At 39.7% G+C, this 27,574-nt stretch overlaps 1 protein-coding gene across 1 annotated transcript; it reads left to right on the plus strand.

Moving 5' to 3' along the window:
* Window positions 1–3,362: 3,362 nt before the first annotated feature.
* LOC134530448 (uncharacterized) lies at window positions 3,363–26,026 on the plus strand. The gene is made up of 2 exons (XM_063365271.1): window positions 3,363–3,429; window positions 22,634–26,026. The coding sequence occupies exon 2, from the start codon at window positions 22,643–22,645 to the stop codon at window positions 23,879–23,881; it is 1,239 nt and encodes a 412-aa protein (XP_063221341.1). The 5' UTR covers window positions 3,363–3,429; window positions 22,634–22,642; the 3' UTR covers window positions 23,882–26,026.
* Window positions 26,027–27,574: the final 1,548 nt, after the last annotated feature.

The raw sequence follows: 27,574 nt of genomic DNA on the forward strand, positions 1-27,574 counted from the left end.
GCAAGAGGCTGGACTAGAGACTTTGACCGTAGCACCACCTCAAATGGGAAAGAAAGATGGTAGAAGGGTGTAGCCCGCTCGGCCACAGGAGGAGAGAAAGAGAGAGAGAGAAATGCAGCACATAGATCACTTCCCCCAGCGAGACATCACGAGCGGGGTTCGTTGGAGCAATTGACGCGAGGCCTTGAAGCGTCCAATTGGTTCGTCGCCCCGACACACGCGCGAATGTGCGACAGAGGTCGAAGTGTCAAAACTCGCGCCACATGCTTCAAGGTCTCGTCTACTGTCCAAGAATAACCACGTCTCTATTCCTACAGTTTACCTCTAATCTCACTCAGGTATTGACAAGTGAACGTCACTCCCGGAAAGAAAAAGTGTAGCCACTAGTAAGACTTAATTTGGGGGGGGGGGGATATGTGTGCGTAGAGTTCCCACGCAACGGAAGCGAAACTTATTGCTTATTATATTAATAGGTACAGGAAACAACTCTTTGGCTGAGGTCTCAGATCAAAAAATATATATAGGCAATCTTGTGAGAGCTAAATGATGCTATTGCGCAATTATGCAACTGTGGAAGTATGCGAGTGTAAAGTATGCAAGTAGGCGAATGTGCAAAGAATGTAGGTGCGCAAGTATTTAAGTGTGTAAGAATGCGAGTGTGTAAGTATGGTGCGTCATTTCTAACGCTCCCCTGCCGTCTCCTTCTCTGCAGGTTCCCCCACCACGTACCTAATTATTCCCCTCAAAAATGTCGGAATTTTTCGTAACGCTCGGAAATTGTAGCCACCGCAGAAAGGAATTTTCACTTAATGGTTTTTGAGGCAACATAAAATTCCATTAAAGCTGCTCACAGAACACTTTGCTAGTAGGGGGCCCCTCGATGGTTGTGGCTATGTGTTCGGTTCCATTTACCCCACGTGGCTCCGGTATTTAAGCAATAAGTCGGCATGCAAGTGCATAACCGAGGACCTAACAATTTTGTTAATGAATAACATTACAATCTTCAGCTAATAATCTGGTTGTTTTCGATGCAAAGGCTCTGTGTTCAGTTTGACTACGAAACAGTGAGAGATGCTCCACTGGAACCAGATATATTTAATGAAATATTACAATGAAAGACCTGGGTGTCGTTTTTCTATTGGTAACCGGCCTCTTTTGCCACCTTTCACCAGTGAACTGCACTGCTCCGAGGAACCAGTTAGCAGTTCGTGGTAGCGTGTTGTTGATTGAATTTACAGTTCATCGTGTGAGGTCACTCATTGTGTTTAGAAAATTAACAATAAAATTGTTGTTGTTGTTGTTGTTGTTAAGGGTATTTTAAGTAATTGTTTAAGCAAGCGTGGGTTAAGTCTGACCGACAAAATTAGTTGAAAACTGCTTCCCAAGGCTGATGCACGTGTTAGTAGTTGATGCTCAACAACATTTTTATAGTAAATAACAGAGAGAGTATTTAAGATTCAACACTTAACATCTGTATTATGTTTAATAAAATGAAGTTTTACTAACACTGCTTATTTAGTCACTGTCGCAAAATTATTTAGTTAAAATAATTGGGGGCAACACAATTTTTTCGCATACTTTTGTGACGTGTTACTACAACCAATTATTTAAATGAAATGATTTTGTGACAGTAACGAAATTCGCGGTGGATGTAGCACATCGTTCAATTAAAAATAATCCAGACATACTTTCTCTATTATTTACATTATAAATGTTTTCCAGCGCCAGCCCCTTGGGCAGCACTTTAGATTATAAGCAGTAAAGATGTTTTCAATTTATTTCGTCTTGATGAACCAGCAGCTGAATATTTTCAGTTGAATTCAGACTCACTATATATAGTATATATATATATACACTTACATATACCCATATATAATGTCACGAACAAATTTTTTCTTGAATGTTTACAGCTGCAGGAAAAAAAAATTGCTGCTTGAAATTTCAAAACTTCAGGATTGGTTTGAGGTGCATGGGCCAGACAGAGAAAGATACAGAAGACTAAAGAAAGTGGTAGTTATCAACACGCAACGCCAGACAAATAATATACTCTTACTAGGAATTCTCACTGCATGCCTCTGCATTACCCAACAAAGGGAATGCTTATGCAACACAGGAAACACGTGACGAGCACTTTGACGTTGAGTTCCGCCTGCCACGAGAGAATTACAGGAGTCGATGTTGTCAACACGATGGCTCCTGGGCACGTCCAAGGTTTCTCGCCGTCTAACGCCGCGCGGTCTCGTTTCCTTCAAGGTCGCTTCATTCGCGACTAAATTGGCACTGTTCGATCCGGCGACCTATCTAAATACTGATTTCACCATCGTATGGTAAGATCTACCATTTAATTCACGTGATACGTTGTCCTATCTCCTTAAATAGAAATATACTGTTCCAGATACGCCAAATATTTTGTATTTTCACTTTTTTTTAAAGTTTGTTATTGTTGTCAACAAATAAAATTGCATATAATTAGTACGGCTATCCTTTCTGGACTTGTTTTTGTTTTTTCACTCGTGACAACACTATACGTATATTCTGGCAACACAACGGCGGCAACACATACGAACACAGTAGCCATCCTGAGACAAAACAGTTGCAACGTCTCTGGAACTGTGATCTGCTCCCGTCATCATCTTTAGTCTGCGGAGTAGAGAGTGTGGTCCAGACAAACTGTTTTCGCCGATTAAGACCTGCTTTCTGCGAGAGCCTTGGGTGTACCTCTACCCTAGCATATTACTTGTAGCCCATGTCAGCAATTGAAATTCAGCCTCTGCATCTCATGTGGACATTTCGCGAAAACTGAGTTCCTAAGAATATCCTGACAAGTCAACCTATCTTATCAATGATACACCACTGAAATTTGTTTACAGCATAGTCATATGAAATTACATTTAAAAGAGCGATAGTCGGTGAATATAAATCGTTATTTTAAACCATGTTGAATAACTTTTGGGGAAAGTTGCAAATTAGTTCTCGTCTTATTTTCTAATAAAGAATCATCTTCCGGGAGTAATCGGTGTAATTCAGAAGAGAAAAAAAATACTTTTAATGTTGTCCTTGAAATAATATTGTTTGCACAATTTTGTATATGAATATGTTAAGGTATATATTTTTTTTTTTACGTCAAAGTAGCTTTAAAGCGACAAGAATTAGTTTCCGCACGGCAAATAATTTCTTGAAAAACATAATATAGGGGAGTAGTTAAATGATGGGTTGCATCATGCAGTCTCTCGGAAACCCACAATTTCTGTTCCCTGTTGTGGCACGAGAGAAGGCCGCGGTGGTCGCCGGGGGCAGACGCCGCCGGCAAGGCCGGGGCGCCAGGGCCTACATATACCAGCTCCTAGGGGCGAGCCGCGCCACTGTGGCGGGGGACACCGCCCGAAGCGTACCTCCCCTGTCCGAGCGGCGTTCCGGCGCCGGGAGACCGTGAGTGACACCTGGGGCTCATTCTGCACTTCCAACACGACACCTGAGTTACAGCAACCGACAGCGAGTAACACGCAGTGCACCTGCACACGTGCTACCAGGTTTTATAACAAAACATTAGATGTATTAGGTCTGCTCGTATGGTGTGAGATCCTCAGGAATATTCACGTAACAAAATTTGAATACTTTAAAATGAAAACAAAATAACAGTTGAGGCCAAGTCTCAACCAAAACTATTTAAAAAAAAATGTTCTAAATAGTGAGATACGTTAAATTTAAATGACAATCAACCACGATATGAACAAGAAAATACCTTGAAATATCTAAATCATTTGCGTTATCCGACTAATTGCCCATTTATTAAATTAAAACAGAAAACTTAAAAAAAAAATTTAGGAAGTGTTTCGTCTGCTGGTACCCTGAAGTCTGCACGCTACATTTGAATAAAGGTTTCGCGTGAAGTGAATGTAGATAGAAACTGTAAAACATGTTGGGGAATTTATTTATCAACGGTAAGGCAATATTAAATAATCTTGTAGCGAAAACTCCTCTACTAACCTATTGAAAATTGTAAAAAAAAATTAATCGATAGCTGTAAGGATCGTTCTTTATCTATTGATAGAAAAAAGTTAAATTGAACTCTGTTAAAGAAAGATAGAGGAATTAATAACGTACGAATGAACAAAATACTCGAAATACATGAACACTTGAGAAATCATACATAGATACACTCTCATTAATTAATTACATCAAGTTAATAAAATAGTATATTAAATATGAAAGCCATTCAAACTATTTCCTGAGCAAAATAATTTAGCTGTAATAAAAAAATATCTACCTAGCGTGGCCAATATGATGAGCGCAAACTATGCAAATGTCTTCACTCGAAGAAAAAATTCTCAAATAAAAAACTCTTCGTTTATTTAATAAAAAAAACTAAAAAGTCTTCAATTCACTGTTATTTCCATCAGTGTAATGACATAGCACGCAGGCTAAATTGAAGTTTTTGGCGACTATTGGCATCTTAAAACAAAAACAAAAATTGGTGTCTGTAAAGTCGTTTTACGGACGATAGTTTAACGTGACAACGTCATAACAAAACATTGATGAAATGATTGATCCAGAAGAAAAGGAAATATCATATTCGGCCTGAGACTGAGCCGTAATAGGTTTTTGCAACCAAACCATTTAGGCATTAAAAATATTATATTCTTTGAGGAAGAATTTTTTTTTAATTTTTCTATCTTTTGTATGATAAAATCTACCGCTGAATACTTTTATGAATAAAATTGAATCATTTTTATTGAATTATCACTATTTTGTATGGATACAAAGGAGTGAAATGAAATCTACAATTTAATTGACAAATTTACTTTTATTTTCATTAATTTATTCAAATATATTTATTACTTTTGTAGTGTCGCGCGCGCCGTATTTATTTTTACAAGTAAAAAAATAAAAAGACCGCAGCAGCCGAGCTTCGATCCGTCTAACCTTAAATTGGTTGTCAGCGATGCTAACCGCACGGCCACGAGGCCATATTAGAAAGAATTGTTTCAGATGTAATATATATAGTTATAAAATTTTGTTTTGTGTTGTGGAAGTTTTAAAAACGTATGTAGTCCGCCCGTTTTTATAACACGATTTTATAACAAATACGCATCCCAAATACACCAAACTTATTTATAATGTGTTACAATTTTTTTTAAAACATTGTGCAAAAGATCCCGGGCGTAATTTGAATTATTATGTGTAACTGTAAAACACCATTGTTGGTTCAAAACGTATTTGAATATTCAACATTACTTTTAAATAACCGTAGGTACCGATTGTGCTGAAAATCGGTGGACGATCCTTAAATTACATAATATTAATAATTCAAACGACGAAAATATTATTGAAAAGTCAAATCGATGGTTGTTCCAATCGAGTGGAAGAGTGATGCCTCGCATGCGTACAATGAGCATAACAGGACACATCGGTAGCGGGACATCCGTAGTGGGACAATGTGCGTTACGGGACACTTTTTCGTGCGTGCAGCCGGCGTTCATCGATTTATTAGACGTTGTCACGTCAAAAAAAAAAAACCGTGACCGAGTCTTTGACCCAATTTACTATGCAAGGCATGTGGCAATGATCATTTCTTCACTCGACGAAACCGGTTTCTGCCGTGCGCGACGTGGACGAAGATTGACTTTGCCGCGTCTTTGCTTGGTCGATCCGCGCAACCGTGTTAGGACGTAATGATGAAGTTAATGACTTGTGGTGGGGGGTTAGAGAGGTTGTAAAACGGGGACGTAGCTCGCGGGGCTGTCGCTAGTCGCACAAGAGCTGATCCAGCGGTCATACGGCGGTGCAGTCGTCGAAGGCAGCCGGCGCTCGGCCTGTGAGGGCCCGCCAGGTCCCCGCCGTCGAGCAAGGTCACCCCGGGGAACAAGAGGTCGTGCGAGGTATTTCACGAAACACGCATAACAGTGTTGAGAGGGAGGGGCAGTCGCAGTTTTTATTTTTTACGTGAATTTCCGACAGGAATATGAATGCCTTTTCTCGGGTTGGGTGTCACTTCGGCTGAGGATTCGACACCGCTTAGAACTCGTAAGCTATGAAAGCTTCAGAGTTGAAGTAAATATACTAGTAGACAGGGGCGCAACAACTAATTTTCCAAACGGGGGGCAATATACCTTTTTATAAAGAATCATCGATCGCCCCTATTGAAGCGGCGGGTCCGGGGGTCCTCCCCCGGGAAAATTTGAATTTCAAGGTGGAAAATGGTGCTATTTAAGCAGTTTTACTATCTAAAATTTGATTACACAGCACTTTCTTTGCCCCCGTTTGCATCCACTTCAAGGTTTTAGAGGGGGGGGGGGGCAAAATACCCTTGCCGCCCCCCCCCTGTTGTTGCGCCCCTGCTAGTAGAGCAGACTTAGCTCATGGTCGTTACGTGTGACTCGCCCGGTTAACATTTGCAGTGATGACGTAATGAGCGTTGAGAGCTGTAACTCCGAAAGTAATAGACCGATTTGCGTAATTTAAACTTGAAGTTGCTCGTCAGTAATCACAGAATGGCGCTAGTTGAGTGGAATAACTATTAAAAAAAACTATATAAATGCCTAAGCGAAAACAGGTTATGTTGCAAAAGGAAAATAAAAAACCAGCGAAATCGCCCAAGTAGAAGCAATGAAAAATGCAGACAAGTGTCGAAGGTATTTAATGAGGCAAAAGGTAGCCGAGAAAAATGAGCCAGTGGGGCAAAACGAGCCCCCGAACGAGGCGCGAAATTTGCTCTCGAGCGAGCCTCAGAGAATGTAGAAAATTGTTTGGAAATGGACGTGGATATTCTCTCTGATGATTCTGATGTTGGTATGAAGTCGGTTTAGCCGATGATTGTGAGCGATGGGCCGAGTTTGTCGCGGTTTGGTGTCGCAATTTTTCTGGCGTGGCTGCTCGACCTCAAGTAAGACTTTCATAGAATTCACGTCACAAAATAAAGCAACGTCAATTTTGTTCAATTATTTTATTTATTTCGCACACAACATTCCTGTTCAGCGCGATGTAAATTCGTGAAACAATCCCCTGGCGGCTGTAGTCCAATATACAGTTTTTTTTATTTAAATAAATTTTTCGCAAGATATTTTTTCTTTTACCACCGATATTTAAATGTAGAATTCTTTATGTCATGGAGCACAAACACTACTACATTTACTGAATAAATAACAGTGAATTTTTTTTGTAATACATTTCGGTCGGAGCCATTCTTTAAGGCGGTATTTTTTGTAGTTTATTTATTTTGTTTCTAGGAGTTAAAAGCTTGTATTCATAAACTATTAATTAATGGGCATGAGGGAGTAGGACGTTCACTGGGAAAGTTTATTACATTAACTCTGAGGAAGTGCTCTTTTAGGATTTGGGGCAGCAATACGATAAAAAAACAAGGCACTAACACAATATTTCATGAAAGCGAATACATCATACGCAATCAAGGCATTATGAAAAATAGTGTATACATGACACGTGTTAAATAAACAGTGAATAAATGGTACATATTACATACATGATAGTAATAGTACAACATAGTAAAAGTTCAGTCTAACCTAGGAATGTAGGATGTCAAAATAGTAACATTTCAGTTTAACCTAGGAATGTAGAATGAACATTGAACAGTGTGTGATATTAAAGTGAATATTTTTTTTATAAATGGTTTTATCACTTCAATAAGTTATTATTGAAATTATTTAAGAACATCGAATGCCACTTTTAAACCCTGGCATGAACTAAGAGCATGCAATCATGAGTGCACAATTTCGAATTAACCGTTTGTATGTAGTCCTTGTCGCAAAACTGTCTGGTCAATTCGGTTTCCTTAAAATTCTGAGAATCAATTTTACAGGAAATTTTTTGGGAAACAAATTTTTAGAGTGTTTTTCGAATGATATCCTAGAATTGAGAAGTTTTACAAATAAGGCTACATACCAACTTTATTAGGTAATTCAAAACTGTATACCTAGAGACCTGCAAAATTCGCGGTTTCGATGGCCTTCAGGATAGACTGCACATACCCCTGTACACTCGGGCTAATAACGCAAGTTCATTGGCTGCCGACTTGTAAGTCGTCTCAGCTGGTTTGTCTGTGATTCGATCCTTCTTTGGTTGAGGGTTTATAACTGGTTGAGATTCGTCCAGATGAACAGTAAGCCAATAGCAAAATTATCTAAGAGGTATATGTGTTTGAATTCTAGCCTATCACCGAATGAATCCGCGAATTTTGCAGGTCTCTATGTATACCACACGACTTATTTTCTCTAAATTCATTCCAAGGTTGAAACATAAATTGTTTTAAGGTTCTCACAGCTAATAATAAAACACTTTTTGAATTTAAGTAACCATATATGTATAAACCTTTAATAGGGCCATGAACTTTCCGCAAAAATATTTCTAGACCAGCTGTGCGTTAAAACATTGTAGCCATTGTCTTTGTTTCGTGGATGCTGGGTTTACTTAAGGCACTTGTCCACTGTCAGCACACCAACCATAGCCATCCAGTGCGGAAGCAAACGCGTTCTGACTGTCCCGCCAGATGGGGCAATGGCGCAGAAGGGCACCAATTACAAGGAAACTATCTCTAGCGCGGACATAGGTACCTTATTTCAGTCTAATGAGTTGAGACCTGCAAAATTCGTGGATTCAGTGACCTCCAGAGTAGTATAGTTTGGCCGGTACTAGATCAGGATGCAGGTAGTGGAGCCGAGAGCCGGCTCCGCCATCTTGGATTGTGACGTCACGGCGGCCATCTTGGATTGTGACGTCACGGCGGCCATCTTGGATAAGCGTAACGTGACACTTTTTCGTGCGTGCAGCCAGCGTAACGGGACACAGTGTAACGGGACACAGCGTAACGGGACATAACGTAATGGGACAAGTATATCACGGCGTCCATCTTGAATCCGCCATTTTGTATGACGTCATTGTGTGTTCTCGAAAATTCCGGTGATGTGTTTTCCGCCATTTTGAATTATGACGTCACCGTTGCAATTTTCGTTACGGCCGCCATCTTTAACTTTTTTATTTATTATCCGATTTTAACGATTTTTTTTTAAATTTAAAAAAAAATTCACTTAATATAAATTTAATAAATTATTTATAAAAAAATTACATAAACGACACGGAGTTCGGAGTCCTCGGTTCGAACCCGACAGAGGCAAAAAAAAATAAAAATGGCGACCGATCCAACCCTCACAGTGGACGCAGGCAGACTGACCCCCACCACTTATGTCAATGCACATATACCATCAGGTAGTATGGCATAATGTCCGCCATCTTGAAGTTCGGACGCCATCTTGAAAATCTTTATTTATTATCCGATTTTAATGAAAAAAATTCCAAAATTCATCAAAAAATTAACGTATTTGAATTCTGTTTGATTATATCGATGCACGTCCTTGGTTCGATTCCCGACGAGAGTAAACAGTCGATCCTTCCTCCATGAAAGCTACCTAGACTGATCTACCACCACCAATACCAAAGTATATACCGTCAACTGGTATGACATCATGTCCGCCATCTTGTCTTCATCTGCTGGAGACCGCCATCTTGTTTTCGTATGCTAGAGTGTGCCGATACCATGTAGTATAATTATCTGGTCACCACACCTTTGACCTTGACCTTGACCTTGAAATTTGACCTTGACCTTGAAATTTGACCTTGACCTTGAAATTTGACCTTGACCTTGAAATTTGAACTTGACCTTGAAATTTGACCTTGACCTTGAAATTTGACCTTGACCTTGAAATTTGACCTTGACCTTGAAATTTGACCTTGACCTTGAAATTTGACCTTGACCTTGAAATTTGACCTTGACCTTGAAATTTGACCTTGACCTTGAAATTTGACCTTGACCTTGAAATTTGACCTTCACCTTGAAATTTGACCTTGACCTTTAAATTTAACTTTAACCTTGAAATTTTACTTTGTCCTTGTCAACCATCATGGACCCGACATTTAATGTTCAGTACATGCTACCAGGAGCGACCAACTGCTGGAGTACGTCATCTTGTGTGTGTACTCATATTATAGAGTACATTTACATCTGGTTAATTTTATTTTAACCTGCTACAGTGCAGTAATCATTTATTACCGAGGTGCCCACCGCCATCTTGAAATTCGGACGCCATCTTGAAATCATGTAATAATGTAGCTAGAAAAGCGGGAAAAAATCCAAAATTCATCAAAAAAATCACTCATTAACTTACAAATCGAATCGATGGATCCCTGTCCACGGTTCGATTCTTGACCAGAGACAGTTGTAACTAATTATTAAATAAATGTTAGGTTCTGTTTTCCATTACCTTTCGCGGAGTTTATTAATCATTCATTCTACGAAAATCAACTCAAGTCAATATACCGGACCAACGAATTAAATCAGTGCCGATTAGCCTATTATGAAAGTCTAATTTTTCATTAATCTGAATAACATATAAGCCGTTCATGTACAAAGCCACACATATAGATAAATTGCCTTCAGTCCATGAGACCGAGTCATGTCATTATCAGACGTATAGGCTAGTCATTTCAGGACCACATGACCTTCGTAATCCATCGTGACATTTTTATACATTCTAAAGGACCAAGTAACCTTGTAAAATATTTTAGTAACACCAAGAGGTGATAAACTAGTAAATATTCAATCACTACATTTTGTACTACGCGCAATCAACAAAAAAGGAAGCACCAACAACGAAAAGATAGCACCACCAACGAAAAGGCAACACATTTAGAAGCACCGACTACGAAAAGGCAGCACATTTGGAAGCACCGACAACGAAAAGGCAGCACATTTGGAAGCACCGACAACGAAAAGGCAGCACCGACAACGAAAAGGCAGCACCGACAACGAAAAGGCAGCACCGACAACGAAAAGGCAGCACATTTGGAAGCACCGTCAACGAAAAGGCAGCACATTTGGAAGCACCGACAACGAAAAGGCAGCAGCGACAACGAAAAGGCAGCACATTTGGAAGCACCGACAACGAAAAGGCAGCACCGACAACGAAACGGCAGCACATTTGGAAGCACCGACAACGAAACGGCAGCACATTTGGAAGCACCGACAACGAAACGGCAGCACATTTGGAAGCACCGACAACGAAACGGCAGCACATTTGGAAGCACCGACAACGAAACGGCAGCACATTTGGAAGCACCGACAACGAAACGGCAGCACATTTGGAAGCACCGACAACGAAACGGCAGCACATTTGGAAGCACCGACAACGAAAAGGCAGCACATTTGGAAGCACCGACAACGAAAAGGCAGCACATTAGGAAGCACCGACAACGAAAAGGCAGCACATTTGGAAGCACCGACAACGAAAAGGCAGCACATTTGGAAGCACCGACAACGAAACGGCAGCACATTTGGAAGCACCGGCAACGAAAAGGCAGCACATTTGGAAGCACCGACAACGAAAAGGCAGCGCATTTGGAAGCACCGACAACGAAAAGGCAGCACCATCATCAAAAAGGCCGCACATTTGTCATTGGCTCCAATATTCATTGGCTCCAATATTCATTGGCTCCATTATTCATTGATTCCATCAGTCTATTGATTCCATCAGTCTAGTGACTCCATCTGTCATTGGCTCCTACAGCCATTGGCTCCTACAGTCATTGGCTCCAACAACTGTCTTTTGTCTCACCAACTCCAAATATATATATTTGGCTAGAATTCTACGAGTCTAAGAGACTATGAGACCACATGGCTACGAGTCTAAAATGATCTAGCTGGTTACGAGTTATACGTGGCTTGCGAAGCTACAGAGCTACGAAGTTTCTAGTACACAGGTTTACATGACTGCGAGGATACAGGACTACAAGTCTGCAAGAGTACTTGACTACGAAGGTACTCGTCTACATGACTCCAGTTACCGCATCTGTCTTCGACGGAATTTTCTCTTTTGCTCCAACTGCTCCATCAGCATTATGTTATAAGATTACAAGGCCTCTTGCTTACGTAGCTTCAAGTCTACAAGCCTCCAATGCCTCATGACTGCGAGACTACGATCAATGAGGTTACGAGTCTACGCGATTGCGAGTCTTCTAGGTTACATGATCGCGAGGCTATAGGACTACGAAGCTTCTAGAACGCATGGTTACGAGACTGCGAGGCTACAATTCTACGAGGTCCCAAGACATCCAGGCTACGCGACTACGAGCCATGAGGTTACGAGACTACGTGACTACGAATCTTCAAGTTTACGAGACTGCGAAGCTACAGAGCTACGAAGCCTCTAGTACACAGGTTTACGTGACTGCGAGGATACAGGACTACGCGACTTCGAGCCATAAGGTTACGAGATTACGTGACTACGAATCTTCATGTTTACGAGACTGCGAGGCTACAGAGCTACGAAGCCTCTAGAAAACGAGTTTACGTGACTGCGTGGATACAGGAATACAAGTCTGCATGAGTTCTTGACTACGAAGCTACTCGTCTACAAGGCTCCAATTGACACATCTGTCTTCGATGGAATTTTCTCTTTTGCTACATCTACACCATCAGCATTATGTTATAAGATTACAAAGCTACTTGCTTACGTAGCTTCAAGTCTACGAGGCTCCAATACATCATGACTACGAGACTACGAGCCATGAGGTTACGAGACTATGCGATTGCAAGTCTTCAAGGTTACGTCATCGCGAGGCTATAGGACTACGAAGCTTCCAGAACGCATGGTTACGAGAATGCATGACTAATTGGCCGCATGGCTACGAAACTTTATGTCTCTAACTGACTACAATAGCACTATTCAGTGGTGAGAGTTAATTTATTTCATGCAAAGGTACTTGCTGCAAGCAGTTCCACTTTTCAACATCAGATGACGTCACGTTTTGCTTGCAGGTAAAATAATATTTATTTATTTTATGCGGGATGCGGGTTGTTCACTATCGATCGCATAAGAAGAATGGCATCGATAGTCTTCAAGGAGAAGGAAGTTCGTCCTTCCTGCTAGTGCTTCTCAGATTTCTCACGGTCCGCCATCTTGGATTGCGACGTCACGGCTACCATCTTAGATGGGTGTGACTTTGACCTTTGACCGAAACCGCAGGAATGATCGCAAACACACGGATTAACCATCAAAATATATATAAGAATTATCAGGAGCACACGGAGAAAACCATCATAATATTGGCAAGAATAATCAGGAGCACACGGAGAAAAACGACATATGTTTTCTTTGATATCATAAAATTACAGAAAAAAAATATTTAGAAATAAAAAAATTTAAAACAAAAACAAAAAATACATAAATAGATTCTGCTAGCTTGTAAACTTATCATTGCTGAGCAAAGATAGAGTTCTAGTACAAGCCAGAATTTTATGTATTTTTTGTTTTTATTTTAAATTTTTTTATTAATTTTTTTTATTTCTAAATATTTTTTTTCTGTAATTTTATGATATCAAAGAAAACATGTGTCGTTTTTCTCCGTGTGCTCCTGATTATTCTTGCCAATATTATGATGGTTTTCTCCGTGTGCTCCTGATAATTCTTATATATATTTTGATGGTTAATCCGTGTGTTTGCGATCATTCCTGCGGTTTCGGTCAAAGGTCAAAGTCACACCCATCTAAGATGGTAGCCGTGACGTCGCAATCCAAGATGGCGGACCGTGAGAAATCTGAGAAGCACTAGCAGGAAGGACGAACTTCCTTCTCCTTGAAGACTATCGATGCCATTCTTCTTATGCGATCGATAGTGAACAACCCGCATCCCGCATAAAATAAATAAATATTATTTTACCTGCAAGCAAAACGTGACGTCATCTGATGTTGAAAAGTGGAACTGCTTGCAGCAAGTACCTTTGCATGAAATAAATTAACTCTCACCACTGAATAGTGCTATTGTAGTCAGTTAGAGACATAAAATTTCGTAGCCATGCGGCCAATTAGTCATGCATTCTCGTAACCATGCGTTCTGGAAGCTTCGTAGTCCTATAGCCTCGCGATGACATAACCTTGAAGACTTGCAATCGCATAGTCTCGTAACCTCATGGCTCGTAGTCTCGTAGTCATGATGTATTGGAGCCTCGTAGACTTGAAGCTACGTAAGCAAGCAGCTTTGTAATCTTATAACATAATGCTGATGGTGTAGATGTAGCAAAAAAAAAAATTCCATCGAAGACAGATGTGTCAATTGGAGCCTTGTAGACGAGTAGCTTCGTAGTCAAGAACTCATGCAGACTTGTATTCCTGTATCCACGCAGTCACGTAAACTCGTTTTCTAGAGGCTTCGTAGCTCTGTAGCCTCGCAGTCTCGTAAACATGAAGATTCGTAGTCACGTAATCTCGTAACCTTATGGCTCGAAGTCGCGTAGTCCTGTATCCTCGCAGTCACGTAAACCTGTGTACTAGAGGCTTCGTAGCTCTGTAGCTTCGCAGTCTCGTAAACTTGAAGATTCGTAGTCACGTAGTCTCGTAACCTCATGGCTCGTAGTCGCGTAGCCTGGATGTCTTGGGACCTCGTAGAATTGTAGCCTCGCAGTCTCGTAACCATGCGTTCTAGAAGCTTCGTAGTCCTATAGCCTAGCGATCATGTAACCTAGAAGACTCGCAATCGCGTAGACTCGTAACCTCATTGATCGTAGTCTCGCAGTCATGATGCATTGGAGGCTTGTAGACTTGAAGCTACGTAAGCAAGAGGCCTTGTAATCTTATAACATAATGCTGATGGAGCAGTTGGAGCAAAAGAGAAAATTCCGTCGAAGACAGATGCGGTAACTGGAGTCATGTAGACGAGTACCTTCGTAGTCAAGTACTCTTGCAGACTTGTAGTCCTGTATCCTCGCAGTCATGTAAACCTGTGTACTAGAAACTTCGTAGCTCTGTAGCCTCGCAAGCCATGTATAACTCGTAACCAGCTAGATCATTTTAGACTCGTAGCCATGTGGTCTCATAGTCTCTTAGACTCGTAGAATTCTAGCCAAATATATATATTTGGAGTTGGTGAGACAAAAGACAGTTGTTGGAGCCAATGACTGTAGGAGCCAATGGCTGTAGGAGCCAATGACAGATGGAGTCACTAGACTGATGGAATCAATAGACTGATGGAATCAATGAATAATGGAGCCAATGAATATTGGAGCCAATGAATATTGGAGCCAATGACAAATGTGCGGCCTTTTTGATGATGGTGCTGCCTTTTCGTTGTCGGTGCTTCCAAATGCGCTGCCTTTTCGTTGTCGGTGCTTCCAAATGTGCTGCCTTTTCGTTGCCGGTGCTTCCAAATGTGCTGCCGTTTCGTTGTCGGTGCTTCCAAATGTGCTGCCTTTTCGTTGTCGGTGCTTCCAAATGTGCTGCCTTTTCGTTGTCGGTGCTTCCTAATGTGCTGCCTTTTCGTTGTCGGTGCTTCCAAATGTGCTGCCTTTTCGTTGTCGGTGCTTCCAAATGTGCTGCCGTTTCGTTGCCGGTGCTTCCAAATGTGCTGCCGTTTCGTTGTCGGTGCTTCCAAATGTGCTGCCGTTTCGTTGTCGGTGCTTCCAAATGTGCTGCCGTTTCGTTGTCGGTGCTTCCAAATGTGCTGCCGTTTCGTTGTCGGTGCTTCCAAATGTGCTGCCGTTTCGTTGTCGGTGCTTCCAAATGTGCTGCCGTTTCGTTGTCGGTGCTGCCTTTTCGTTGTCGGTGCTTCCAAATGTGCTGCCTTTTCGTTGTCGCTGCTGCCTTTTCGTTGTCGGTGCTTCCAAATGTGCTGCCTTTTCGTTGACGGTGCTTCCAAATGTGCTGCCTTTTCGTTGTCGGTGCTGCCTTTTCGTTGTCGGTGCTGCCTTTTCGTTGTCGGTGCTTCCAAATGTGCTGCCTTTTCGTTGTCGGTGCTTCCAAATGTGCTGCCTTTTCGTAGTCGGTGCTTCTAAATGTGTTGCCTTTTCGTTGGTGGTGCTATCTTTTCGTTGTTGGTGCTTCCTTTTTTGTTGATTGCGCGTAGTACAAAATGTAGTGATTGAATATTTACTAGTTTATCACCTCTTGGTGTTACTAAAATATTTTACAAGGTTACTTGGTCCTTTAGAATGTATAAAAATGTCACGATGGATTACGAAGGTCATGTGGTCCTGAAATGACTAGCCTATACGTCTGATAATGACATGACTCGGTCTCATGGACTGAAGGCAATTTATCTATATGTGTGGCTTTGTACATGAACGGCTTATATGTTATTCAGATTAATGAAAAATTAGACTTTCATAATAGGCTAATCGGCACTGATTTAATTCGTTGGTCCGGTATATTGACTTGAGTTGATTTTCGTAGAGTGAATGATTAATAAACTCCGCGAAAGGTAATGGAAAACAGAACCTAACATTTATTTAATAATTAGTTACAACTGTCTCTGGTCAAGAATCGAACCGTGGACAGGGATCCATCGATTCGATTTGTAAGTTAATGAGTGATTTTTTTTGATGAATTTTGGATTTTTTCCCGCTTTTCTAGCTACATTATTACATGATTTCAAGATGGCGTCCGAATTTCAAGATGGCGGTGGGCACCTCGGTAATAAATGATTACTGCACTGTAGCAGGTTAAAATAAAATTAACCAGATGTAAATGTACTCTATAATATGAGTACACACACAAGATGACGTACTCCAGCAGTTGGTCGCTCCTGGTAGCATGTACTGAACATTAAATGTCGGGTCCATGATGGTTGACAAGGACAAAGTAAAATTTCAAGGTTAAAGTCAAATTTAAAGGTCAAGGTCAAATTCCAAGGTCAAGGTCAAATTTCAAGGTCAAGGTCAAATTTCAAGGTCAAGGTCAAATTTCAAGGTCAAGGTCAAATTTCAAGGTCAAGGTCAAAGTCAAATTTCAAGGTCAAGGTCAAATTTCAAGGTCAAGGTCAAATTTCAAGGTCAAGGTCAAATTTCAAGGTCAAGGTCAAATTTAAAGGTCAAGGTCAAGGTCAAAGGTGTGGTGACCAGATAATTATACTACATGGTATCGGCACACTCTAGCATACGAAAACAAGATGGCGGTCTCCAGCAGATGAAGACAAGATGGCGGACACGATGTCATACCAGTTGACGGTATATACTTTGGTATTGGTGGTGGTAGATCAGTCTAGGTAGCTTTCATGGAGGAAGGATCGACTGTTTACTCTCGTCGGGAATCGAACCAAGGACGTGCATCGATATAATCAAACAGAATTCAAATACGTTAATTTTTTGATGAATTTTGGAATTTTTTTCATTAAAATCGGATAATAAATAAAGATTTTCAAGATGGCGTCTGAATTTCAAGATGGCGGACATGATGCCATACTACCTGATGGTATATGTGCATTGACATAAGTGGTGGGGGTCAGTCTGCCTGCGTCCACTGTGAGGGTTGGATCGGTCGCCATTTTTATTTTTTTTTGCCTCTGTCGGGTTCGAACCGAGGACTCCGAACTCCGTGTCGTTTATGTAATTTTTTTATAAATAATTTATTAAATTTATATTAAGTGAATTTTTTTTTAAAATTAAAAAAAAATCGTTAAAATCGGATAATAAATAAAAAAGTTAAAGATGGCGGCCGTAACGAAAATTGCAACGGTGACGTCATAATTCAAAATGGCGGAAAACACATCACCGGAATTTTCGAGAACACACAATGACGTCATACAAAATGGCGGATTCAAGATGGACGCCGTGATATACTTGTCCCATTACGTTATGTCCCGTTACGCTGTGTCCCGTTACACTGTGTCCCGTTACGCTGGCTGCACGCACGAAAAAGTGTCACGTTACGCTTATCCAAGATGGCCGCCGTGACGTCACAATCCAAGATGGCCGCCGTGACGTCACAATCCAAGATGGCGGAGCCGGCTCTCGGCTCCACTACCTGCATCCTGATCTAGTACCGGCCAAACTATACTACTCTCCAGGATAGACTCTACTACACTCTACACACTTGGGCAAATACCACCTGTTCATTGGCTGCTGACTTGTGAGTCGTCTCGACTGAGTGTCTGTGATTCGACACTTCTTTGAGAGAGGGTCTCTAATTGGCCCTCATTACTCCAGATGAACAGTGAACCAGTGGTAGAAGCAGCACTAAGGTATAATTATTTGAATTGTAGCATATCACGAAATGAATCCGCGAATTTTGCAGGTCTCTACTAATGAGGGATCAGATTATTTCATTAAAAAATACATCCCCTTAACCATTAACCGTAGCGTACTATGAACTAAATTTAAAAATGGTCCAAAAACAAAATAAACAAAATATTAATTAATAAAGCCACGCCCTTAAAAATAATTATCTGTTGAACTACGGGAGAAAATATTCATTGCAGGCAATTGCATCAGTTTCAAGCAGTTTATTAAATTGCATGCTATATCATAACGAAATGATATCTGTAAAAAAATATTAAACGATGAATTGTAATGATAAGATAACCATTGACGTCCAGATGACATTTGTCACTTTAAGACACTACTCACCTTAAAAACAAATATGATGGTAGTTCGAGAAAAAGTAACCGTACAGGTACCGAAATTTTTTTTATACGTTTCAAAACTTCAACGTACTTTACTTTTTGGACATAATTACCATACCTATTGAGGCACTTCTCATAATCAAATCCCCGGTCAACAGCAAACAGGCTCAACAAATAACCCGGAAAGCCAGCCAAAAGCTTCTGAGTGAAAGAATTGCCGCATATCACTGCCAAAAAAATCAAATCTTTTAAAGATAACACTTCTCATAACGTTTAACCAGTTTGGATATACCCTCTTCATAAAAATCATCCTCGTGGGAATGAAGCCACTCAGTAAAAACAATGCGGAATACACTGTCATCGTCGAAGCAGTGCGACACAAGCCACTGTCTCATGTACCCGAAGAGGTGGTAGTCGCTCGGTGCCAGATCCAAGCTGTGCACATCCCAACGGAACTGCTGCAAGTGCCCTCGGGTGCGTCTGGCGCTGTGCGGCTGAGCGTTATTGCGAACCAACGTGGTGCCGCCCCGTCGCTCGTACTGGATGGCTCGTTTCAGTTATATGAATTCGATAAGAGTATAAAGAAAATAAACAATTTCAAATTTAAATCGAATGAACGGTTCATCAAAACAAATGAATAATTTTGCTAAACTAATTTTATGTACTTATTTAAAATACTAAAAACATGTTGGCAGATACTTCTCTTAATTAAACCCGTAATAAATTTAAAAACCATGCAATATTTTTATTTTTAGTTTACATATCAAATAACATAAACCACCGTAGCCTTACAGAAATTGGGTACTTGCAATTTCAGTTTAATATTAAACACGGTCATAGTTTATGAAATGAGCTACTGTATAGAATTTTAACTCTTTCCATACCATACTAATTCAAGGAAGGATCAGAAAATTAAATTGGTATTATCGGTAAAGTCATGCTAAGTTACAGTGTGTTTCTCTCAACTAAATTTAAAATTTAAGAACACATATAAACGAAATAGTGTTGGGTGCTTCTTGTAGCCATAGTTGCCACTGCTATGAACGTTTAAAGTATTGTTATGATTTTATAATGTGTGGTGAATTGGGTTCGTAAGGGATAGCCCAATTAGATTTTATTATAGTTTTATTGATTTCTAATATTTACATTAATAATAAATAATTGTACTTAAAATTGTACAATCTCAAATCATTGACACTTAAAAACGTTTGTTCTCAAGTCACTCAATGTCTGTCAAGTTCCGCAGTTCGCACTCACTGGAGCTAGGCTGAACAGTGGTTCGCCCCTTACCTCGCGCCTGCCCACACTAAAAGTCTCGCGCCACTCAGTCGCCGCACTCTCACGATCCAGTCGAACTCGGCGTCGCGCCACTCTCTGTGAAGGGGGGGGGGGATCTCTCACCCTCTCCCCCCGCCATGTCGCACTTCCCTTCGCTCGGAATCCGCTCGGAACTGCCGCAGAGGCCGGCGTCGCTGCTTAAGTAGTGTGTGGCGCCCTTCTCGAACAGACGAGAACAGCTGTGACGAGCCGCGCCATCCCGGGCCGACCCGACGCCCGAAGCGTTTCAAATAGCGTCGCTCACTCACGTGACTTCACGTGGCGGCCCGCGAAATTCCCAAGTCCGCTCAGCGATAGATAAAAGCACCGAGGCAGGATGATGGGCGGGGAGCCGGTTATGGGGGGGGGGAAGGTTTGGAGAGTTAACGACGACCCTTTGTTATCCGGCCATCCACGCGTGGCATGCCTTACGTCAGCGGAAGCCACGTGACACGCGCATGTCATCAGTAGCCTGTCAGTGCCGCCAGCCAGCTCCGAACCTGGTGCGTGTCGCGGTCCTGTTTGCGTTCGTAACACTATTTTAATTTTATTCTATTACAGGATAAATGTCTGTTTCGTAACCAAACGTTTTCATCCAGTCAGTCACAAAATGTATAATTTATAACATTCATATTGCTACGCGTTGTGCCTGGCACCCGCAGTATCATATTCATATAAGTATGCAAAAGAGTCATGCAAAACAAAAAAAAAATAATGGTTACGAAATATTTCTTGAAAGTTCTAGCATAGTCAAATTTATTCCTATACCAAAAAACTAAAAATGTTTTCTACCATCTTTCACATATTGTTTTAGCACACAATCTATATTAAATGCTGTTTCACATAATAAAACTAAAAAAACACACCTTTTGGTTGTGATAATGCTTTAGTTATTTAGAAATATCATTATAGTTATTTACATAAGAATTATTAAACTAAAAAAAAGCACCGAAAAAAAATATCTTCCAGATTTCTTATAGTAATGAACTGAGATTTTACCACGCCTTAGGTTTTACATTACGCACGCTTAAATATATTCTTTGAAAAAAAAACCCTTAAGAATACTTGCATGAGTTTATTAGTTATTAAGCAACAACACACACTGCAAACAAATAGGAGGGATTTTAAAAAAAATGGTTTCTTTTGTGTTTATAAACAAACTGCAAATATTCTGAGTATTTTAAGAATGCCTTAAAATATGTCAAACAACAATTGGACTGGTTGGACTTTTAAGGCATTTAAAATTGATCAACTTAATAATCAAGGGAATAGTGGAGGGTGAGGTTTGAAGAGGTAGCCAAAGACTAGAATGTGTGAAGCAGATTACAACCTTTGTTAGAAACAGCTGTGTGGATTGTTCTGTCTAAGATAACACATTCACAACTGCGGAGACATGACAGTCGCTGATTACATTCCAACTTCCGGCTTTTCTCATCTTAATTTTTAATCCATGAGTTATTACCGAAATGGTTCAGAGTACACTCTACTCTTAGAGGTCCCTTCGCCTTAAGGCTTTCTGTGTTTAACTGTAACGCAAACAAAGGAAGATGTAGATATGAAGTAATGGTCAGCCAGTCACACATTTATTATTGAAATTTAAATATTTGCATTAAATATTGTTCAACTATAGACTTTTCTAATTACTTCATTTTCGCAAAGTAAAATTCTTTTTGGTGAATAATTTTTGCAATTATATTTCTTTTAAACCTTTTTTACTCATAAACAGAACAAAGTAAACTATTACATGGACTCTTTCATATTAAAGTCAATGCTACTGGTTACCTCATGACATAATTATAACCTAAGATGATACATCAGTTTTGTAGCATAATATTATCAAAAACTTTTGACACTTAAAAAAAGTACGATTATTTTATCTCAGACAAATAAGCAATGAGTAGGAAATTAATGAAGCTAGTATCCGCCGTATCTAATGATATCAGATAATAAGCCGAATTATCATCAACCACTTAAGATTTGTGAACAGCGATATTCAGTAAAGCTGAAAAATCTCATAACGTTTAATTTTGTTATACTTGGGTGCTTTTATTATCATTTTGCACTTTGTGAATATGACCTTATTTGTAAAGCAGTGAAGTCAAGGGTAGCATATGTACGGGAAGTGTTAATAGATACCTATAGTCAGGGTAATGAAAATGTTTTAGCATTTTCCGTTCATTTAGTCAGCATTGCTATTCAAAGTTACTCTTCTTGTTATTAGATCGGGTTTCATTAGACAGTTTTTAATACAGTTCCCTATTAATGTAGGCATCTCTCCGGGATCCGCAATATGCCAACATGCACCATGTTAACCAATATAATGCATGACTTAAAATGTTATTTATTAATTTTTTTACTGTCTGTACAGCATTGTTGGAGATATAGCGCTTGGCATGAACATTGTACTTTAGGCTTACCTCATTCAGACCTAAACAAAGAAAAGAGCGTTATTAAACTCCTTGTTTGAATAACCTACACCAGAGCAACGCTCGCGATAACAAGTATTCGATACTTAACTACCTGTTTGGCGCTGCGAGGACTGGTAAATCACAGCCCTCCAGTGCGCAGTTGTGCTTGAACGTGTATTCACACGCGTCTGTACATGAGATAAAAAAAAAGATAAAGAGGGGATACAAAACAGTACTTTACCAATGACATCTTAGGTGACATTCCAGACGGAAAACCACTTGTATTATTAGTCTTTTAGTCTAGTAGCCAGAAAGATATTTCACTATAAATATTTTCATGCTAGATTTTAACGTTTACATGAAATTATATAGTTTAAAGTAAAATATGTTTACCCTCCATGTGTGATGGTTGTTTCCCATCTTGTCTTTCCTTTTGGGTTTCATTAAATTGTATTACAGTAAAATAGACTTTATGTAAATAAATTTTACCAAATTGTGATCATTTCTGTTTAGATATCTTCAATGGGGAGCTCCACGCCAACACCGTGGATGGACCGTGAATGGCTTCAAGAGATTATGAGAGACGTGAAGAGCGATGGGCATTTACTAGTAACTGAGCACTGCGTAACGAACATGGGCGGCAAGGGCGAAAACTACCTCAGCGAGATGCAAAGGATAAGTGTAAAAACACGACAGTCTGATGACACCGAAGGCGAAATATTCATGGTCATTAAAAATATCCCTCCGGGGAAAGAAATGCAGAAAATCATAATGGAATCTACTGCCTTCCCAAACGAAATCAAAGTATTCAGAACAATCCTGCCTAAGTATCAAGAAATTCTGGACAAAGTGGCTCCTGGAAAGTTTCCCCCATTTGCAGCGAATTACATTTTCTCAGAAGAAAAGGAAACTCGTTTCCTTATTGTTGGAGATTTGGCAGCAGAACGTTTCAGAATGGCCAAGAGGCAAGAAGGCCTAGATCTCGACCATTGCAAAATTCTTATGAAGACTTTGGGTCGCTACCACGCGACTTCTGTTGCACTACATGACATAAATCCATCAATTGTAGAGTCTTTCAAAGAAAATATGTTTACGGAAGAGTCATCAAAAGATTTTGTAAGTAATTTTACGAAAATGGCCATTGATTCTGTGACAGACATGGTGCGGTCCTGGCCGGAGTGTGGGGTGAGGATGGCAGGGAAGTTAGAGACGTTATCTTCTATAACTCATGATATAGTAAAGGAACAGCTCAGACCTGATGGCAACCGTCTGAATGTGTTAATTCATGGCGATCTTTGGGTTAACAACATGCTATTCAAGTACGACGAAGAAACAGGCGATGTCCATGAAGTCAGGCTTGTGGATTTCCAAATGAGCTGCTATGCTTCGTTTGCAATGGACTTGCAATACTTCATCCACACCAGTCCCAATGATATGGTGCGTGCGAGGCACACAGAGGACCTCTTGAAGGAATATCACACAGAGCTGGAAAACACTTTGAACTTACTCGGCCAAGGTAACAAATCAATCAGCTTCCACGAACTTGTTGAAGAGTACGAAAGTAAAAACCTTTTCGGTTTTATTATGTCATTGCTTATTCTTCCCATTATCCAAGCAGACCCAGAAGATGCGGCGGACTTGGAGACTTTCCTCAGTGGTGGTGATGAGTCATCAAGTATGAACTCAAGAGCATGCAATAAAGAATTCGTAAACGTCATGAAGAGACTTCTCCCACTTTACGAGAAGAAAGGATATTTCTAAATAAAATTTCTTAGAAAAACCCAACAACTTTATGTGCCTAAATAAATCAGTCTAAGCTTAGATAAATATGACATGAACAACTTAAGAAAATATGTAAAACATATTCACTAAGCGGTACTGTCTTTAATGTTTATTTAGGTCAACATTTTTGTTGCGAATGCTATTATAATGCTGTCAACCCAAAATTATTTGAACAGAGACAGCATACGGAATAATAAGTTATAGCCTGTATTGCATAAGCTCTCAAGGTCTTTCACGCCAAAGCCATATTTTTAATGTAAATTTTCAGTATTATTTTTGGGATTATTTGTTAAAAAGCCATTTCTGTGGTATAGAAGACAGGTTACTCAACATTCAGTACCAAAGTTAAAGTCTAAGTCCCGCTTAAGACACGTCTGCATTTAGAATTGTTAAGTTTATGTGTTGTGCACCATTAAGCTTTCAAAAACGAACCGGGGACGTTTATATTCAGTAGCGGCCGGTGATGTTAAATTATGGGTGTTCACACACTCATACATACACACATGCTAATACATATGCACTCATAAATAAAAAAAAAGACCTGCTACCTTACTGCGTTCTTGAAGCCTGTTTTGGTGTCAGATTATCTGTGTTGGTGCGGCACCGTAGCAGTTACTGCTTATCTTGGAGTCGTGAAAGATATATTTCGTTTATTACACAAACTCATGTCTGTAATTGTAGCTCGAATTAACACAACGAAGCTTATTGAGCAGACTAGTTGTTTTTAAGAGATTTTAAATTGTAATTCAAATGGTAGATCGCTGATCTAGCCTCACATAAATAATAAAAAATTATGTTTGATGTTCTTGATTTTTCAAATTTGTGGCTGGGCTTAAGCTTATCAAAGTGTTGCGCCTGAAAGCAATGTGAAGCTAAAAAATATGATTTTACAAACTGTAATGCTACAAAGGTATTGCACCATTATTTATTTGTAAAAAAAAAAAATCCATTCTTCTGGTTTTCAGCTGAGCAAACTTGTTGATGACTCTATGATTAAGATCATGCATGCTATTTATTAGTCTTTTTTTCTATTGACAACATTGCTAAAGCAGTAAGTCTTTCTTCTGACATAGTGTTCCTAAATTTTTAATTGTTAACTTTTCCTTGTAGTAAGTTTTCTGTTCGCTAAAATTGTTTGTACGGAATTCATTATGGCGATTTTTAAAAATTGTACATTGCAATACGCGCCAAATAACGCAGTCACATTTTCACAGTAAAGTTAAAGTCTTACAACAAAAGGAAACTTTATAACATACCTCAGAAAAATGTTGTCCTGCGTAAGGCACAGAAAAATATTTTACAAACGCACAGTCCCACTATTATTTAAAAATATTTACGCTCGCATTGAACCACACGCAAATACTTGTTTCTACTGGACGTAAAAAACTGAAAACGGAAAGTTTGTTTGGTTAGGGGTGATAGTATTGGAGTGGACAATACTGGCATCTACCGGGCTGATTCATAAGTTATGACTTACTTCTCTGATCAGTGCTGCTGTGCGTGCTGAAATTTGTAACTACATCAGGACACCAGGACAATCACGAGCACACCAAGAGTCGTGCACTCGTCCAATGATAAATGTCCCGTAGGAGGTGACGTAATTCCTTCGTGCGCATGCGCAAAAGGACCGAGGCAGGCATGCAGGCAGCGCGTTTCGTGCACAGATCCATTGTGAACATTACAGCGTTGCCGTATCGCCGCAATCGAAAAAATGAAAACAGATGTCCGTGACAGATGCAAACAAAGCGACGAGTGTAACTCTGGTAGCTGCCACTGGTAAAAGTAGATAAAAAGGAACTTTTTAACTCTACAAAATAAATAAATGTTCTGTAGAAAACTGGGTGTGCACGTGCACTTGTGCTCTTTAATACCGGCCGCTACTATTTACATTCTCCGAAAAATCAAACTAATTCTAAAGACCTTTATAAAATCAACTACCTACTTCTTAGGTTGTGTTTTACAGGGCGTATACGCACTCTGGCTCTATGACATTACGTACAAAAGTTACAAAGTACGTACAACTTCAAAACTGTAAATGTAGTTCTTTGAATTGAGTGTGTGTGCAATATTCTGATGTAAAGGCAATTGCAAGAAATAAATCTTTAGTTTCGAAAAAGAACAAAAGAAGCTTCTTAACAAAACTTTTTTTTTCTTAAATTTAAAGTTAATAGTACCTATCGTTCCTGGAGCCAACTTTTTGGACAAACTTAGTGTTGCTTTTATGCCGACAGTTCATAGGAAAATACAGTTACAGTTTTCTGCCACTCTTCTTACCCCGAAATTCTGCATAAAGGGGCGACATTGAGGCCAGATGTTCTTAAAACTTCCATCGATACTTTTGAAACAACAAATGTGTGCTCCTGTACGTGAGTATGGCAACCTATGGCTGGGCTTTGTTGTGACTGGAGATCATTTTTTTTTATCAATAGGTCTCTCCTGCAAGTTTGAACACGACTTTCTTCGATCTATTTAGTGTTTAGCGTGTCACAATACGAGTTCACATTTATTTCGGTTTCATCACGGGATGTAAACTCAGCGAGTGGACCATGTCTGGCCAAGAACGCATCAACCTCTGTCTTGGTTGTTCTTCGGTTTGAAGGGAGATCATGGGTGGTGCCATGCCGTGGGTTGGTCGAATGGTGCAACTAAGATTTTTGTTATTAGTCACCATGCTGCACAGATCTTTTACAACTAATTTTTTTTAAAACAAATAATTTTTTACATTTCAAACTTATTTTTTTTTGCGCACGATAGTCTATCCATCTCACAGCTGCGTCGTGAGGGAGAAGGAGACCATACTTACGCACAATCAGTACTTAATAAATCGCAAACTTCTCACAGCAGAAAGGATGGGTATACCGTCTTCTACAAGGCAATCCCTCCAGTTACCATGACCGTGGGTCCAGAACAGTTCAACCTTCAACACGATTATTCAAAATTCCGCCCAGATACCCCAGATATTACTCAAGGAAATCTTCCTAGAGAATCAGTAACACAGAGTTTGACTCATACTGGTCCTGTATCTCTATTCACTAGCGGCTGATTTCGAAGAAGGTATCGAGAAGCTTGTATTATGATATGATAAATACCTCAATCCTTTTGGCGATTATGTAAAAAAAAAAAAAAAAAAAAAGGACCCTGCTGAACTTTTGGCGGTAACATTTTTATGTTACGTTAATTTGTCTTTTTTCATAGCCCATCGGAGGTTGATAAAAAAACTCTCCTCGTATATTAAGAAAACTACAGCCTTTTAGTTTATGTTTTTTTTATTTTCAGTGATAATTTTTCAGCTGATTATCGTATTCAAATTGGAATTTTTACGTCAAAGTTATAAAAAAAACTGAACGATAGTTCAAGCGGGAAAAAAAATATTCGTCACCATATTTACAATACAGTTTAAGCGATTACAAAAATAAAAATATAGTACTTATGTCTCTCAATGTGCAATTATAGAATACTCTTGAAGTATAAATTTGCTACATTATATAAAAAAATTTCAATTGTAGTTATTGCAAACAGTCAGAGGCATAATTTCAGCTTTTTAACTGGGGCGGTAAGGCGTACCGGGGGTGTTTGGGAGAGGGGGAGGTGTTGAATGCTCCCACGTGTCTGGGGGTCCTCATCCGGAAAATTTTTAAAACCTAGCGTTAAAATGGTAGTTTTGAAAGATTT

Source organism: Bacillus rossius, chromosome 3 (genome assembly GCF_032445375.1).
Source record: "Bacillus rossius redtenbacheri isolate Brsri chromosome 3, Brsri_v3, whole genome shotgun sequence".
In the NCBI taxonomy this organism is placed as follows: domain Eukaryota; kingdom Metazoa; phylum Arthropoda; class Insecta; order Phasmatodea; family Bacillidae; genus Bacillus; species Bacillus rossius.

Bases quoted from the DNA above. Each gene is read 5' to 3' on its own strand.
- LOC134530448 (XM_063365271.1), top strand. From the start codon at position 22,643: ATGGGGAGCTCCACGCCAACACCGTGGATGGACCGTGAATGGCTTCAA.